Genomic DNA, 15689 nt, shown 5'->3' with positions numbered 1-15689 from the left:
TATCTTTGTGCAGGTTGGATAGAACGTTGCAGCGGGTCAGATTTGGCTTGCAGGCCTCGAGTTTGACACATATGCCCTATGGTGACAGGACATGTAAGTACAGTGTCACTATTGGGGGACTATTGGACAAAATTCTCTTCCTTGGGAGTGCAGTAGTACAGTGCCAACACACCATGGCTTTGATCAGCCCATACCTTCTCAGCAGTGTGAATGCTCAGTTCTCCCACGCCTGATACACAGAAACTGCCAGGGAGCTAACCTTTTCTGACGCTTCTCCATCACTACTTTTATTAGGCACAGCTGCCATTTCTATCCCTTGATCTGAAAGACTTCTCCCTGAGTTGACCATCACACACTGCACTCTTGTGCTCCGATTCATCCCTGTGTTGCTCAGCTTGTTGTCATTATGAACTCGGTTTCTCAGTCCCAGGACGAAGTGGTTGTGATTGTTAGAGTCATCTTTGAAATCAGTACTTCTGCCAGGTGCCTCTATAGACCTTCCTTTCCTCCACCACCTGCCCATCCTGCTCAAAAGCTGGCACTGCTCAAGGCAGCAGAAGGGTCTAGACTTGCACACCGCCTGGAAACCCCTCTTGAAGTTCTCGTTGTAGTAGCCGTAGATAATAGGGTTAACGCTGGAGTTGGAGAAGGCCAACCAATGGGCAAAGGGAAAAATATAGCTAGTCAGAAGATCCAGCTGGTCCCTGTCCAACCCTGCGTAGTCTGTCATCATCATGAGGGTCCAGAGTGGCAACCAGGACAGCATGAAAAGCAGGGCAACCACAATGAGCATCTTAATCACCTTGATCTTTTTCTGTGATATCATTGGCTGGCCACGTCTTCTGCCTCCTGCCTGGACTGTTGCATTAGTCGGCTGCAGTTCCCTGTTTGCGACCACAGTGGAGCACAGTTTGACCCCAATGCTTCCGTACATAAGCGTGATGACTGTGAGGGGCACCAGGTAGATGTGAGCGAAGAGAACTGCAGTGTAAACCTTTCTCATATGCGGATTGGCAAAGTTTTCATAGCAGCTGTACAAGGGCAATGTGTGATTAAAATTGTCATTGTACACCATGTAGTGGAAAGGAACTTTCTCCACAGTCAGTGCCACTGCTGCAGGACACATGATCACCACTGCTAACACCCAGATTAACAGGATGGCTGCCTTGGCAACAAGAAGAGTCAGCTTGGGTCGCAGAGGGTACACTATACAACGGAACCTGCAGTAGACATGCAAAGAAGAGCAATGCCACAAATTATACACACATCAATCCACAATGGGGCAACTGGACTTGTTATAGTTCCCTGAAGACTTTTTGCTGATCCTTCAAGCAGCTTAGCTTCATCTCATTTGGAGCAGCAGGCGTGAAAAATCTTCACGGAACTCTAACAAGTCCAGTTGTTGGATGGCAAATGACCTGGATGACTGAGAATTTTCATCAACATAACACCAATATTAAACTAAAAAGTATGTTAAAAAAAGCCAAAGCAAAAGTTAAATAGAAAAATTTGCATTTCATGGAATTGGAAAGACACTGTTAAAATGTTAGGACTATAGCCTTTAGCCTATAGACTAATGCTGCAGCCCAACACATAAGACACATAAGACGGTATCTACGAGAGAAGCACCTCAAGAAAAAAAAGCGTCTTCAAAGACCACGGCTCCTCCCACACCACAAACATGCCTGTTTGGACTTTGCAAGGACTAAGCACTAAACATGGGACATTGAAAAGTAGAAGATAGTTTTATCCTCTGATGAGAAAAAACTTAACATGGTCCTGATGGCCTTCAACATTACTGGCACGACAAGGAGATTCTACTGGAGATGTTTTCTACGAGGCACAGTGGAGGAGGCTCCATCATGATTAGGGGAGCTTTTTCCATTAATGGAACAGTTGCGATGTTGCAGAGGGCATCCCTCTTGACTGAGGGCCCTCATCTGTGTGATGATGACTGCGTCTTTAAAAAGGACAAGGCTATGCTCACAATGCCAGCCTGACCATGGACTCTTTCAAGAGAATAACATTGCCATTTTAAACCATGCTGTGTGTTTCCCTGAAGTAAATTCAGGATGGCAAGGGAGGTTTACAAAATTATGATCCATCAAAGCAAAATTTGATTTGTTAAGTTTATATAGCCAGTAACTCACTTACCTTTCGACAGCAATAGCCACAAGTGTGAAGACTGACGCAGAGACAGACACTCCCTGCACAAAGCCGCTCATCTTGCACACTGTGTTGGAGAAGGGCCACCCTATAAAAGGAATGACAACCAATTACTGAGCTAACGGCCTGGCTTTAGTGGTACTACAGAAACATTTACAGTTTCACACAGATTATTTCCTGTGGGCTTATTAGACAGTTATAGGCATGTTTCCTGGAAGACACAAATTGAGATATAACAATTAGGACATTGTCACATCTTTCTTCCTCCTCGGTCACGTATACACAACACCCAAAGGCAGACATCAAAGATGCCTGAGAGTGGCCTCTTCTACAAGAAACAGTAAATTGAAAATAGACTGACATTAACCTCAGGGTGTAGGCACATGCGGTAACAAATAATACAGTTGCAGTCAGAGGAAGCCTGAGGTGCTAAAGACCTTATAAAAGCTATGTAAAATAATTTATAAAATTCTCAGTAAATGGAATTTTCCCCAGGATACAGAAATGAATTAAAAGAGCAGTGTATGAAGTGTGTGACCTTTGAAACTTTATTTAGCCCTGAGGCACTGAAGCTACTTATGATGACATATGATAAACACATATGTGTCTTTTATTGACTTACAGATTCATTTCACTAGTGTAGATATAGATAAAAATAAAACTGTATGTTTAATTAAGGTCTAGAAATTATAGTTGATTCAATCTCAACTCACTCAGTGAGAAGATTTTTAATTTAATATTCTGCTTATACATCTTAGATTAATAACAGACAGTACTGTACCAAGCTCTTGCAGGAATAAACATTGCACCTGCACCACACTGTCTGCACTTCATGTCAAGGTTGATCATATGTGTCATGCAGTGCGGTGTTATCAGCTCTCAACAGACATGTTTGCTATATCTTAACCAAGGGCAACCTCCGGGGCTCAGACTTGAAGCCCATGTGGAAGTGTCAAAACTTGTAGTTGTAGCACCACTGGGAGCTGGCTCCAGAAGTGAGTCATTTCCCATACACTCCCATGTAAAAATGGCCAACTTCACAGCAGAAATAAACAAACATTATTTTATAACGCTCTCATTTTAATTATATTTGGACTTAAAATTATGTATATTTATAGGCGTTGCCTCTTTGAGTGACAGACGGTTGCTGTATCACAGTGTGAATTTTCTCCTTCCGCGATCGCTCGACCCCCTAAGCTGCGCTTGTGCTCCCCCTCTTTTTACATATTTAGTTTTGGTGGACTGTGACAGTGCCAACATGGCGGTGGCCGGAGCGTCCCAGAGCCTCCCACCGAGCTTCAAAAGAAACAAACGGGTGACATCACTAAAGCTTTGTCCATAGTTTTTACTGTCAGTGATCTCACATAGCACGTTTTGGATCCAGAATTGCCTAGAAAGATCTTTAGCTGTTAAGAATAAATACATCAATAAATAAATCTAAGAGCCAATTTAAAGTCAATAATAAATAATATAATAATTTGGTAAACATTATATATTCCATCTACGCTACATAGTATTTTGAAGTTGATAAAAACTTTTATTTTCCAAGTTTCACAGATGAAGTGAATGGCATACTTGTCTTGCATTAGTGAGCCTCTTGAAGCATATGCCATTCTATGTGTCACATCCTGTGATTTAGTTGCCTCAGCTTGACAATTAGTTGCATGCTTATTCATGTTAAGGGTTTTATTTTTATACTAGTGTACAGCAGCACACTTACTATGTCTTTATACAGTAAATGGAACAGATGTGAGTCCTACGTACTTCATCATGTGTCCCACATATGGAGAAACTGACGTGTGAAGCTCTGTAAGAGCATAATAAGCGAAGATACCTTACTTAGAGTCCATGTTTTCCATTTGTTTGTGTACTATGTTTATCAGCGTAACAACAGGTATATGGTCAAGCCACACAGGGTGCTCATATACTCTAAAGATCATTAAAAAAATGCAAACATTGATGTGGTTGCTGTTTCATGATGAACTAAACAGAGCTGTCAGCAGATACAGTAGTGTGTGGCTCTCATAATTTGTTTAAATAAATCAAAGAGGACATGCTCTTCTGTCTGTGTATGTACTAATATATCCATGACAACAGCTCCATAATTCAGCTTCCACCTGCATCAAACCAGAACAGAGTTACACAAGAAAGCTACGAGACAATGTATTCTTTATTTCTTAAAAGCATAAGCATACAGTTGTATGAACAGCTGCAGCTTTTTCAGAGTTTATGGTCTTTTTTTTGCACAATCACAATAGTGCAAGCAATACATGTCACAACCAAGGCCTGTCCTTCTTTTGTTCACACCAGTGCACTACTGATATAATACTCCTCAATGAATAGGCTATAATGATGCTGACTGGCCCTATTAATTATACGCCAGTTTCTACACAAAAGAACATAATCGTACTTAAAGCAAAGGTGTAAGGGCAGAATGCCCATAATATGCTGGTGCTGATTGGCCAGACAGATTGTGATAGGAGATCTTCTTTTGATGGCCCCCAATTTAAAAATCAGTCTAATCCAGAGAATTTCTAAACAGGCTCTGCTGCTGCTTGTTACAAAACGTAAAGCTGGAACTAGTGTTTCAACTATCTGTATAGGTGTCTTTTTTGAGCTTTATGTACTACTTTGCGAGCCCTAGGAGAGGATTTTAATTCTCTGGTGAATTCTACAGTTAAATTATGTTCTAATCTTCAGAAACGACTAAAAGACACTGCCAAAAATGTTAATGAGCAGATCAACTGATGTTCTCTTAACGTAGAGGGATTCTTTTTTAAAGAAATTAATAAAAATCCGACTTTAATACTAGTTTAAAGCTTATTCAATGTGCAATTTGTAACAAGAACATTAAAAAGACGTGGATGGGAAAGATAGTCTGCCTCTGGCACCAAGAATGCCTCTTCAGCATCCCTGGGATGAAGTGGACATGTATACATAAATCTAGTTTTAGTATGTAGACAACACCAGACCAATAAGCATGATCAATACTCAGCTAGCTAAAGGACTGATTTAATAAACTGGCTGCCTTCCTGTGGCGTCACCTGCAAATGATCATCAAAATGGTATGTTGATTACAGCCCATACTCACCAGGAATTATAAACATGAGGTCATTATTTCAGTCCTTAAAATCAGAATATAAGCGTATTTCTCCAGCTGTATCTCTATGTGTCACACTATGGCCTTGTAAAATATGTTTAATGTGTCTCACACATGTTTTATCTTGAATAAAATAAGGAGGTTCCATCCAATTACTGTGCTCATTGTGAGGAGATTAAAGAATACATTTGTTCACGATTAACCTTTAAAGCCAATTACTAAGGTAAACAAAAGCTGTGTAGTTTCTATTTAATCAAAGTTCATCAACAATATAGGGAGGTGTTAGAGAAGAAGGCCATATTTACATAGCACACAGTAGACAAATACTATGATACTGTTCAAAAAATAAGCCAGACGTGCTGTGCATCCAGAAACAAGCTGTTTGCCCACACTCACATTTCTGTTTCCCATATGTAGGGGAAGTACTGATAAAAACATGTGTGCTATGTAAGAAGAAAGACGAGCATGCTGTGGTGGGAAGGAATCAAACTGAGGATGGAAACTGAATTTATTATCCGAACACTGAAACAGGCTCAAATTCTAAAAAACTGTCAAAAAAAGAGAACATTTATGATGATAACATATTTTAGGTAACCGATCTGCTAAGTGGTTCAATTCAACATCTGACACTTTATAACTGTTTTTTGAAAGTGCCAAAGCTTCTTCTGAAAAGTATCAAAACACATTTAGAAGCACCATGGCTGCAGAAGAGCTGAAAATACACCCCCAGAGTCAGAACTCAAAAGCATCAAAATATCAGGCTACAGGAAGGCCTGTAAGAAAACACATCATGAAGTACTAAAATAAAAAGTGCTCACAGCAAACATCAATTGAAAATTAGATTCTGAGAAGTAATAAGAGGAGGTTCAGAGACAGCTGCGCAGTTCTACATTTCACAGATACTTGCACACTTACAGAATAGGTAAGTGTGACTATAGATGGGTGTACAGTGTGATACATCATATGGTTCCTTATTGTCAGAGGGGAGGATAATGCTGCAGTGGCTGGTCACTATCTCTAACAGCTCCTCTGATAAGACCGCTGCCCACTCAGTGCTGTATTGCAGCCTCCTGGTTTCCAAAGATTTGTATAAGTATATTCAGCCAACCAGCATATACAGGTGCAGAATGGGTGTTTAGTTAAGGACACTCATCCTTATTTACCTTTGTGTCATACAGTAAACGACTGTGTTAAAAGTTTGGGTTTGGTATGTTCATTTTTGCTGCAAGAAGTACCACTAGTGATGTGTTGATTGCGAATGAAAGGGCTCTTAGAACCTTCTCTTTGAAGTGAACCAGCAGAACCAGCTCCTGAGCCCGAGCCATTTGTTTTTTCCTCTGTGTTTTTTTTTTTGTTCAAGCTACATGTGATTGGTCAACTACACAATTTGTGATTGCGTTTGTGTGTCTGCACCGAGCAGGAGGGGGAAGTGTAGGGTACAGAAAAAACACACGGGCATGCGAAGCAAACAGGAGGGAGGGAGATGCAAATGAGCAAGCGAGAGAGAACGAGAACAGCTGCTACAGAGACAACATGATGGAAAAGTGGGAAAAGAAGTGACAGGTGGAAACGTAAGAAAGGTCTGATTCCTTTTTATAGCACAGGCGAGTGTGCAGCTTGTAAGGGTAGAATCTCATAGCAGGCCAATTAACCTACACAGGCACATTAGAGCTGTACACCAACCAGTGCAGTGACCCTGTGTGATTCTCTAAGCATCTCTGTTGTTTCACTGAATTACTAGTTTTTTCATATGGGCTACATACTTCACATACTATTTTTCTCTTTCTCTTTTATTTTTTTGTAGCACTCTATTGAGTATAATAAGTCATGGAAATAAAGAGTTGATATCATGTGTGTTTTGTTCACTAGTAAATAATTTTTTAAATCATTTAATATAATTTTTGATAATAAATTAATTAAAGCAACACAAAATCCTAGGAGCAACATGGGAGCCGAAACAGCCGGCTCCCTTTAATGAGCCAACATTCCCATCACTTGTGTGTAACTTTGTAAAAAACACTTGGTACTTGGTGGTTACAGTACCGCTGACCACACTGTGAATGGGAGCCTAATATACAATTTTTTTTTTTTTAACACTTCAAAGTAGTGATTGAAATCAGTAACTCAACATGTGGACTCACACCCTGCTGGCAATTAGAAGGAAGGTATAAATTATTATTGTTGTGGCTGAATGCAAAGTTCTTTTAGTGCCTGTTGTAATACCTAAGTTTTTTAAACTGTGGGGACAAAACATTTGTTTGTCAATAGTGTCATTAAGTTCAACACAGACTCATACCTAGTGTTTATTCTCTGTTCTTCCAGGTACAGTACTGTCCGCCCTCCTCAAGGAGTGAGAGGTTGAGTGCAGCTGTCTCTACTCATCGGGGTCTGACAGTGAAGAGGAGAGGAGCTCTTGTTGGTGTCAGTGGACCGGTTGGCAGTGTGTGTGTGTGTGTGTTGTGTGCTGGCAGTAATTGTGCTGTGTTTGATTACTGATTAGTGCTTTGGTGAATAGGAGGGTGTTTGTGGTGTTGGTCACTCCTTTTTGGACAAAAGGCGTAATTATTATTATTTTTTTTTTTTATATATATTTCTTTGCATGTTTGACTCACTGTCCCTGCTTATTTTCTCAACTGCTGCTCTCTTAAAAACAGATTTCCAAACATTCGTAAATTGATAACAGACAAGCTAAATGACATATTAAAGTAAAATAACATCCTGGCAGAAAGGGAGCACGTTTTATAGTCACAACCTGGTCCTGATATAGAAAATGTGATGCTGATCAGTGAGTTTCAGACAGATGCTGTCACAATGTCATAATTCCACAGATGGTCGCAGCATGAAGTGCAAACATGGAGTCACTCCCCGATCCCTGATTAACACTGACCTAGAAGTCATCACAGGGACAACAGCACTTGAAAATACCATCATCCATAATTTTCTTGATAACAAGAGATCATCAAAAGAAGACAATAATAAGAAAACTCTAGTCCAGTGCTCCTGATGGCTGACAGGTGACCAGTGACACAAGCTGCCTTGAACAGGGGGTGGCTGCACTGGTTACAAAGAGAGTCAGATTGTGTAGGACTCTGTTCACCAAGCAGCATCCTCTGAGAAATGAAGCTCATGGTGAAGTGTTCCCCTTATGGCCTCTGAGGGTTGGCTGGAGTCAACTCCCAAAGACCTCCCTGATAAATGTCCAACTTTGCAGCAGAAATAAACATGTTTACAACCTGTTACAAGTAAAACAACAACAAAAAGTCAGTTTTCTATGAGTGAGGCCAGTTTTCAAAGGTTTGTACAGTTTATGCTTCTCACCTTTTTGTATCTACGTACACATCAAATCTTCGATACAATGTGTTTTTTTCGCAAATTATTTTGCGATTTATTTGATTTGATTTATACGCTGCTCTGTTTTCAGTGTTAGTATCATAGTTTATGCTTTTTCACTGAAATAGTTACTAGAGGCAGACCCTGTACAGAAAAGTCAATCCTAATGATTTTACAACACTTAAGTCAAACCTTTTTGGGGAGGGTCTTTAGCTTTGCTAAAACACTATAAAACTGGATTTTTCATTTATTTTATTTTATTTTTTGCCTGTACTTGAAAAAAAATTGTTCCACATAAAAAACTTCCCACCTTTGTGTAATGAGTTAGTGAGAATGAAACAGTTCCTATCCCCTCATGTCTTACAGTTACATGTGTTCTACCCTTTAATAACTGAGGAACACTGGATTCTATAAACTGATGCTCCACACATCACATTCATTCTTTGCTGTGTCGTCGCCCTCTCTCCACTGTTATGCAAAGAAACATTATCTTTAAAAAAATTAACTAACTGACTAACTGACTAATCCATGAACTGAACCACCACAATCACAAATTATTGATCAATTTTGCATCTTCTGGAGGGCAGCTGCAAAATAATGTATATTGTCACATTTAGCCTTTCATCAGTGGGAGGAATGACACTAATGGTTGCACAGCCATGCCACAGGTGTGAGCAATCATGCAGTTCAATCACATCCTCACTTCCACGACAAAAAAAATGGAACCGAATTTGAACCGTGGGGTGCCAGATGACGCATCAGAGCACAGCGCTGTTCGTGAGCCAGCACAGTATACCACAGTTAAGCATAAATAAACAGCACTGCAGCAGGAAACGTGTTCACTTTGACTTTAAAACTCACCTTTACCTACTCCTCATTTCTAAAGTAATCAAATTGTGAATATTGATATTTCTCTCCTTCACTGAAAATGCCTCCCAGCCATACAAACAATCCTCTGCAGGCAGAAGGGGCCATGTGTGTCAATCAGCAGCCTGTAAACACACCCCAGCACCCCAATCTGGAGACCACAGGAATCTGTGCACTCGTTCTATTATTTCTGGCAGGAAATGTACCCCTCTGCCCACGCAGACATATTTCCTTCCTTATCTCACAACCTTTTATCTAACATAGGGCAGCATTGATACAGTAACTGTAGAGACGTCGCTTTCGTGTGACTGGGTGTGATTTTCTTCAGTTGCATTCAGAAGCATCCTGGTCTGCACTCACTGATAACATGAAATGAACTGAAAAAATAAAGGAAACTAATTAACCCAACTAACAAAACAAAATCCATGGTGTCTTGTTTTTAACAGCCATCTGGAACAACACAAGCCGCTTTTATGGAAAACCTCCTGGAGTATCCCTCAGACCTACCCGAAGTCCAGCGTGGCTTCATTTTCGTGCTGTAGATAGAATGTGTACTCTTATATTAGCCTCCATTAAAAGAATTACATGTTTGAGAAAAATGTCCTTGTGGAGGTATCTGCAACTGAGCTCCTAATTCCATTAGGCACAGTCAACATGACTAGTAATTATAAATATTTTTTGTATTATTCACTCTCTTTAAATCGTCCTTGCCTCCTTTAGTTGTTGCCTCACTACAAGAGTTTTAATTGCAGTTTATATCAGTTCAGATGAGCTGAGCTCTCTTTAGTAAAACTTGATTACTGGCACTGCGATGATGCTGGGAAGTGTCGTTCTGTATGCTAAGGAGCTGAACTGTCTGTATCTGTGTGAGGAAGATGAGACCAAACTTGACAAATCCGTCCATTCAGTGAGGCTGAGATTGCTTCTAATTCAAAGTTCTTATAGTGGATAATTGGAGTATGATTACTGTGTGCCATGATAATTATAGGATTATTAATTATTCATTTGCTCTGCCCAGTGCCGTGGATGGGTTGCAGAGGGAGAACATGAGACGTGAGGTGTCACCAGATAAACAGGAGTCAGAAGAGGACATGTCTGAGTGTGTGAATATCACACTGTTCTCAGTTTTTTTAACCTCTTCGATGACTATATAACACATCTTCACTTGCCTCATAAGATGTGTTTTAGGAGTTCCTTTGTGGGAAGAATGTGAGACTGTATAAGTGAAAATGACAGTGTTCTCTATAGGACCTGCTGCTGTGCTGTGACTTCATGTTTCTATTTCCTAATAACTTCCCACAAACCATTGAGTAGATCCTACACTGGATCGACCAAGGTTACACTTCTGTGCATACATAGATGCACACAACAGGTGCACGGTTTCATACAGCTATGCACCCATTAGAATGCAAATTCCTTTATTTATCCTTTAGTTATAGACAGTTTTCTACCAAGAAATGAGAGATCTACAGAATAATCTGTAGTAATTAACAATGGCAATAGGGTGGCTCAGTTCATTGTATTGAGATTTGTATATGACATCTGTTATGCATCATACTAGACATTTAATGTAACTTCACTGTAGCCTGCTCATGATTGTGTTGCTATGGTAATACCACACAAGGACTCCAAAAACCCTCAACATTCCTAATTCAACCTCTTTCAATACACTACATATATGAAATATTTAATACAGAGGGTCGGCCATGAAGCAAAGCCCTCTTGATCTATACCTCAACATAACTGAACAAAATCACATGATTGACATAATCTGGAAAATATTTGACAAGATGTAAATGAAAGTGAGAGATACTCCCCAGCAGGGGAGTGAAGGGGTGGATAAAACATTACTCCAGCAGGCTGGTTATCTCGCTTTAATATTTCATCATTCATTGCAACGCCAACCTACATTTTGACTACATTTATATAATCAGCAGGAACGTGCTAGCTACAGTATGCAAGTTGTTGCATGGTTGTTATTGAAAGTTGTGGTTGAATGAACAGAAGAGCCTGGCTGTGCCACTGTAGCTTATCGCTGCTCTAGGTAAAGAATGAGGTTTCACCAGGAGTCAACACCAAGTTTATTTTAGTGTTCAGCCAATCTGCACCGAGCAGCGGTCAGGAAGTCAGACAATTTTCAAAATAAACCACACACAGCTCCACCGCTTACGTGACATACCTCTATCAACATTAAGAAGGCCAAAGACCAGACCAGTCACCGGGTCTTATGGGTGAGGAGAGGTTCATTTTAGAAGTGTAAAAGCATGCAGCGGCAAAAAACCTCTCAATCTGGATTTTGTTTTCTTTAGGATACTGAGTGATTGTGTGATTCTGCCAAACAGTTGGGGCACAGAAGGACTCCACTTCTAACACACTCCTGTAGAACCTGGGGTTGCAATAAGGTCAGAACCAAACTGAAGCACACAAGCACCCAGTGGGACCCTGTGGGTTAGTGGCCCGAGCTGAGCAAGTTTTTTGTGGATAACCTCTAATTTTCAAAACTGGATTCTGGGTATTACCTGACAATGAAGTTATAATAGTAAATACAACCAAAGCCAAAATTGTCTCCCAACAAAATCTGACTAATGTCACTGTTTGATGTGGCCCCAGTGCAGATGTGTTTACCTGTGATGAGGTTGTCCACCAGTGTTGTAGGGATGCAGAAGATGCCCACCAGTAGGTCGCTGATAGCCAGGTTGAGGATGAAGAGGTTTGTGACTGTGCGCATGCGACGGTTTTCCAGCACAATCAGACACACCAGGATGTTACCGACCATGCACAGCAGAAAGATGAAAGAGTAGGCCAGGATGTAACTGACAGCCACATACAGAGAGTGCTGATAGTAGGGGGAAAAGGTAATGTTGGTTGAGTTGGCTGTGTTGTCCAGGCTGGTATTAAAAGCGACTGCTGAAATGGCTGATCCCTCCAAATCCATCTCTTTGATCATTCTGTCCAGTATCTCCATCCTTTACACGAACCAACACTGCAGAGGAGACAAAATGGTGACAGGGGAACATTTAGTCAGACTTTATATTGGTATCACGATCAGTATGTGTTTTTTTCTTCCATGTTTTAGGTGTATCTCCCACTGCCCTTCGGTTTTCTGACTCCAAGGAAATTTGCCATAATTTGCACATCCTGAGATTAAATAAATTGAAAGATCATCCAGGATCAGACTTCTGTCAATGAAACACACAGCCGTGCAGCATCCCCCAGGGCTGGGAAATGAAACGTATGAGAAACAGTAGTTCCCCATGTGACCTCTGGCATCTGACTCCAAAAGTGAGTGATTCCTTTGCAGCAGAAATAAGCCTGATTAGAAAAAATAGATCAGATCCGTTTTTGTGACAATTAAGAGTGTGAGCAATTGGAGTTGCAAGCTTCATGCCGCCATCCTCTTTGCCTGTATTTATATGTGAGTTTAAGCGGTCTCACATGCTGCCAACATGCATTTTAGAGACCTGCGAGTGACGTCAAGGGTGATTTGTCCATAGTTTTATATGGTCTACTTACACAACGTGATTCTGCTCTTAGGCTTTCAAACATCACAGGCCGGTAATGTTTGTGGCTGAGAAATTAACATGGAAATGCAGTTCCTCTCGTGGCCACTTGATGCTGGCTCATAAGGAGTCCACCCCAGACATGGCAAAATTAAAATTGTTTACAGCCCAGTAGAGAAAAATTGTTCTTCTCCCTAGTGTTGACAACTGTACGTGAATTTTCATGTAACTTGTCATATTTATAAAAGGTGCTGCTTTGAGTTAGAAGTTAGATCGAGTGCTAAATCACTAAGAACAAACACACACTCGTCACATATCAGATATGCAGCTAATGAGTGCAAATTTCTGCTTAGACTGCTGCCCCCGCAACACAGCCCCAGACAAGCGGTTTGAAGATGGATGGAGTGCAAATTTAGAGTTACTGTTTACAGGGCCATCTCGAATTTGTTAACGGTTGACCAAAGCTCATATTTAAGCTTAATTAGCTTGCAAGCTAGTGCTCGTTTAGCTGTAAGGATCAATGAAACTCTGAATAGAAAGTGCAACAACAACTAAGTGAGGGATGGGTAATAGTTTCTTTTATCTCCTTATCACTGAGATCCCTTCTTACATCTGAGGTATGAGGCGAGGTGAGAAGAGATGTGATGTGTGTGTGTAATTCTGGTACAAAACAAACTAAAAGGACTCATAGTTGTGTGTCGAAGCATATGCTTAGACGTGCCCACGCATCCTGATTTTAGAGCAGAACATCAGAAGAAGTATTGAACATGCAGCTCTGTATGGCAGTTTTAGAGGCTTCGGAGTGGTTACTTTGTGAATAAATGCTTCAAACCTATTCACTCTACCCCAGGTTTCCTCAGCCAGTCATGTGTGCTGTGTTTTAATTAGCACATTTGTACACATGCTGTTCAACTGTAGGCTTTTGGTGTAGTCAGCGGCGGTAATTGAAAGGGAAGATTTTTAAAACACAGGTTTACTTGGTAAGTAAAGGTAATGTACAGGGATGTACAGCTTTGTGTTGGTAAACCATTTACCTCATACTGTTTTACCATAAAGAATATAAAAGAATATATAGCAGTGAGGAACATATACAGCACAGTAGCTGGAACTGGAAATGTGTAGACAGACAGTGAGTCACTTACAGAAACAGTACGCAGTGTGTATACAAGTCATCACATGTTGCAGCTATGGTGCCTGATCACCATCCTCAGGTCTGCAGATGTGTTTATATCAGCAGCAGAATGCAGTGGAGCATTCACTTTAACCTGCAGCACTGAATGCCTCTCACTGCCTTAGCAAGCTCACAAGTACAACGCGCATTTGTGGTAATCTGATGTACAGCAGAGACGGCTTCTACACTGAAAGACAGAACCTAATTATTTAGTCTGAAAGATTGAAGGCCAGATTTGCCACCTCACTCTCCATGGATGTTTTTTTTTTGTTTTTTTTTTTTTGTTGTTGTTTTTTGTTTTTTTTAAATAAAATAGCTATGCTCATAGCTATTTTTACTTTTTCGATCATTGTCAGTCCCAGTATGTGCCAGTGACAGAACTGCGAATATTCATTGGGGAAAAAAAATTGCTACAATAGGCTGTGATAGTGAGCTTCACTTTACTGTAGTGTAGAGAACAAGGACGCTTTGAAGAAAAAAAAATGCTACAAATGTGAAGCCAGGTGCTCATACATGAAATAATAACGTCCTCAAGACAAATAAATAACAGAAAATACATAAATGCATAAATAAAAGCAACAACAACAAACATGGAAATGCTGTATACTACATATATGTCGATGGACATCAGAGCACTTCTCTTTTAGAATAGGTGGTGGAATGGGGTGGTTTACACACACTATGACCAGCCCTAGTGTGTAGGGGACAATTTCTGATTGTAAAATGTGCTATATAAATAAAACTGAATTAAACTGAATTAAATTGAATTAAATTGAATTGAAAGGATAAAAAAGGAGCATCTGAGCTGCAAAAATGTATTGCAGGGCTTGACACAGATTGGTTACAACAAATGCATTAAAAAAAAAACAGCAGAACAAGGAAGTGGAAAGAAAGAAAAAAAGATTTGCCTTCTTCTAAGGCCACCAAAGTCAGGGGATTTATATTTATTTTTCTATTTTTCTATTCTATACTCTCTATATATCCATCGATCAACTCTTTATATTTGCTGTAGTTGTTTTTTTTATTAGTTTCTTATTAGATTTTGATACTGTGTGCTTTTCTGCTGCTTTCCCCCCCCCAGCCCGTTATCGCCAGGAAAACATAGTATGATAACCTAATATGAGGCAGATGTGTGCCTGCCTGCCGGTCATTTGTGTAGTTGGGGGTAGGACTTGTCATTGTAGTGTACTGATTGATGAGGCAAACAGCGATCTTTAACTAAATCTAAACCAGTTGATTTAATCCCTTATTCCCTTATAAGTTAAAATAATTCACAAAAAATTTAAGATGAATTGGAAGAACTCTCTGCACTGTGCCACCACCCACACCTCCAACGTGGCTGTATCGGCCCCACAATCAGCGCACGTCGCACCATGTACCATGTGGCCACACTATGCTATCTGACGTAAATGTGATGATTTATTGATCGACTGCATCTTTTATTTGTGAAGATGTGTTGCCATTTTGGTACTGTGGGATTAATAAAGGATTATCTTATTTTATCTCTTATCTCAGAGACTCAACACAAGGCTGAAGGAGCAGATTAGGAGGCTAT

At 40.3% G+C, this 15689-nt stretch overlaps 1 protein-coding gene across 1 annotated transcript; it reads right to left on the bottom strand.

Annotated features, from left to right (window-relative positions):
- Positions 1-214: 214 nt before the first annotated feature.
- npffr1l2 (neuropeptide FF receptor 1 like 2) lies at positions 215-12428 on the bottom strand. The gene is made up of 3 exons (XM_028414648.1): positions 12089-12428; positions 2155-2254; positions 215-1220 (listed from the first exon to the last, which is right to left on the bottom strand). The coding sequence occupies exons 1-3, from the start codon at positions 12426-12428 to the stop codon at positions 215-217; spliced, it is 1446 nt and encodes a 481-aa protein (XP_028270449.1).
- Between the last annotated feature and the right edge of the window lie 3261 nt (positions 12429-15689).

This window comes from Parambassis ranga, chromosome 9 (genome assembly GCF_900634625.1).
Source record: "Parambassis ranga chromosome 9, fParRan2.1, whole genome shotgun sequence".
In the NCBI taxonomy this organism is placed as follows: Eukaryota; Metazoa; Chordata; class Actinopteri; family Ambassidae; genus Parambassis; species Parambassis ranga.
The sequence above is the reverse complement of the archived record's forward strand: the minus strand, read 5'-3'. Positions and strand labels throughout refer to the sequence as shown.

Excerpts from the sequence above, each read along its gene's own strand:
- npffr1l2 (XM_028414648.1), bottom strand. The coding sequence starts at position 12,428 with ATGGAGATACTGGACAGAATGATCAAAGAGATGGATTTGGAGGGATCA. Across the intron at positions 2,255-12,088 it reads GGTGGACAACCTCATCACAG|GGTGGCCCTTCTCCAACACA; the intron begins GTAAACACATCT and ends TTCCTTTTATAG. Across the intron at positions 1,221-2,154 it reads GTGGCTATTGCTGTCGAAAG|GTTCCGTTGTATAGTGTACC; the intron begins GTAAGTGAGTTA and ends TGTCTACTGCAG.